This window comes from Entamoeba histolytica, genomic scaffold (assembly GCF_000208925.1).
Source record: "Entamoeba histolytica HM-1:IMSS scf_1104750518171 genomic scaffold, whole genome shotgun sequence".
Taxonomy (NCBI): Eukaryota; Evosea; order Mastigamoebida; family Endamoebidae; genus Entamoeba; species Entamoeba histolytica.
In genome coordinates, this window is record NW_001915307.1 from 1 (window position 1) to 3,153 (window position 3,153).

The following is a 3,153-nucleotide window of genomic DNA, read 5'->3' on the forward strand; positions in this document are numbered from 1 at the left end:
CATCATACCTTGTTTGAAAATTAATTAAATCAATCAATACAACATCTTTGTAATGTAATTTACCATTTCAATTATTCTCTTTCATTTCTTGATCCACATAATATCAAAAAATCATTCAATAACAACGAGAATTTCATTGTAATTAATAATGTAAATTCTATCATTACAAATACTCTTCACTATCAAATATATCATTCATAATAATATAGATTAATTTGACAAACAAATAGAATGAATTATGAATAATTTGATGTTGTGTATATATTTGTAAAAAATAATAAGAAACATTAAACATAATAACAACACAATCATTTTATTCTTCAAATCATATGAATAAGTTGAAAATAAACTAGATATAGAAAATGATAAATATCATTCTCATTGAATATACATTTCAATCAAAAATAAATGAAATACAATTATATAAAATGAAATAATTTAATATAATTTATTCATATTCATTGAACAACACATTCATCATATTATGAATTATGACATTCATGATCTTTGTTATTCAATATCAACAATTCACACAAACATTAACATTGAAATATAATCAAAAATAAATACAAAATACATGAAATGATAAATATGATTGATATTTGAAATATATTATCATTCATAATCAATATTTATCAATAAATATGATTGATTTTATATTTCTATTAATTCAACATATTGAAACAAATAAATAATATGAAATAAATAATATGAAATAAACATAACATAATAATAATTAAATCAATGATGAATGATTTTATCACATTTCATTCATTTGATATTTCATTCTTTATTTTGTTATCATTTAATTTGTTTATGATGTATTTCTTATCATTTAAATTATAAAATGAAATTTATTTTTATTCTTTAATAATTCAATTATCTTCTTTCTTCTTTAATATTCTTCAAAAGATTCTTCAAAGCAATATTTTGGTATTTTTTTATTCTTCTTTAATTCTTCTTCACATCCACAATGATAAAAACATCCATATCCAAATGATGTAATTGATGATGGTATATTGATTGAGGTTAATGATGAACATTCACAAAAACAATAATTTCCTATTTTACTAACACTTGTTGGTATTTTAATTGTTTGTAATGATGAACAATAAATAAAACACCAATTTCCTATTTTACTAACACTTGTTGGTATAGTAATTGATGTTAATGAATAACATTCATAAAAACATTCATATCCTAATTTACTTACACTTGATGGTATATTAATTGATGTTAATGATGAACACCAACTAAAACATTTATTTCCTATTTTACTAACACTTGATGGTATTTCAATTGATGTTAATGATAAACATTTATAAAAACATCCAAATCCTATTTCAATAACACTTGTTGGAATAGTAATTGATGTTAATGATGAACATTCATAAAAACATCTATTTCCTATTTTACTAACATTTGTTGGAATATTAATTGATTTTAATGATGTACATTCATAAAAACATTTATATCCTATTTTATTGATTGATGATGGAATAATAAATTCATTAATATCTTTCTTTTCAATATTCTTTCCATTTATCATTTTTAAATTCTTTGGTATTTTAATACTAATTAACATTGGTTCATTCATAAATATTCTTTCTTCACTTATATATTTTATATCTTCTATTGTAAGTGATGTTAATGATGTACATTCATAAAAACATTCATCTCCTATTTCAATTACACTTGTTGGAATATTAATTGATGTTAATGATGTACATTCTTTAAAACATACATATCCAAATGATGTAATTGATGATGGTATATTAATTGATGTTAATGATAAACATTCATAAAAACATCCAAATCCTATTTCAATAACACTTGTTGGAATATTAATTGATGTTAATGATGGACAACATACAAAACATCCATCTCCTATTTCACTAATACTTGTTGGTATATTAATTGATGTTAATGATGTACATTCATAAAAACATCCATCTCCTATTTTAGTGATTGATGATGGAATAATAAATTCATTAATATCTTTCTTTTCAATATTCTTTCCATTTATCATTTTTAAATTCTCTGGTATTTTAATACTAATTAACATTGGTTCATTCATAAATATTCTTTCTTTACTTATATATTTTACATCTTCTATATTAATTGATGTTAATGATTCACATTCTTCAAAACATCCATATCCTATTTTACTAACACTCGTTGGTATATTAATTGTCGTTAATGATGAACATTTATAAAAACACCAATTTCCTATTGTAATTACACTTGTTGGTATTTCAATTGATTTTAGTAATGAGCATTCTTTAAAACATTCATTTCCTATTTCAATTACACTTGTTGGTATTTCAATTGATTTTAATGATGAACATCCTTCAAAACAACTATTTCCTATTTTACTAATACTTGTTGGTATATTAATTGATTTTAATGATGTACATTTACAAAAACATTCATTTCCAAATGAATGTACTTCTATTGGTATTATATTTCCAAATATATTTCTATCTTCTTGTGTATATTCGATATTTTTATATTCATTCATTTCTTCTTTCTCTTCTAAATATCTTGAATAACTCACTTTATACCATATTACATATTTAAATATTTTTCCATCTTTAAATATTTCATCTTCTTTATTATAAATATGAAATGTTTCAATATTAGGAAACAATTTTCTTGAATATTGATTCAATGGAATTGGATTAAAATGAAATCGTTCCATATTTCCTCTAAATCTTTTAACTCCCATTTCTAAATTAATAAAATCATTAATATCTTCAAAATACTTTGAGACAATCATTATTTCATTATATCCTAATTGCATTCTTTCTTTATTATTTTTGATTATTTATTAGTTCTTCTTTTATTTTTAGTTTGAACTTATTTTATTTTTAAGATAACCGTCATTCATTTTTTCTTTTTTTTATTTTTTAATATAAATTATTAAACATTCATCCTTTTCCAATGCAGGAAATACAATAAATATTATTTCAATGGTTATTGTGTAAAATATTTGTGTATTGTAAAGAAAAACAAACAAGATATAGAAATCCAATTTCATACAATAAAAAAAGAAATGTCAATAACAATAAATGGCATAACAATGATAAATGAAATAAACGATATACCAAGGAAAAATGGATTAGAAGACGAAAGACACAATAGATATTAAAT

General features: G+C 20.9%; 1 protein-coding gene across 1 annotated transcript, besides 1 other annotated feature; it reads right to left on the reverse strand.

The window, feature by feature from the left end:
* Positions 1-895: 895 nt before the first annotated feature.
* EHI_122410 (uncharacterized protein) lies at positions 896-2,803 on the reverse strand (the record flags this gene model as incomplete). Its single annotated transcript, XM_643044.1, has 1 exon — positions 896-2,803. The coding sequence occupies one exon, from the start codon at positions 2,801-2,803 to the stop codon at positions 896-898; it is 1,908 nt and encodes a 635-aa protein (XP_648136.1).
* A 129-nt stretch (positions 2,804-2,932) lies between these two features.
* Positions 2,933-3,138: a repeat region.
* The last annotated feature ends 15 nt before the right edge of the window (positions 3,139-3,153 follow it).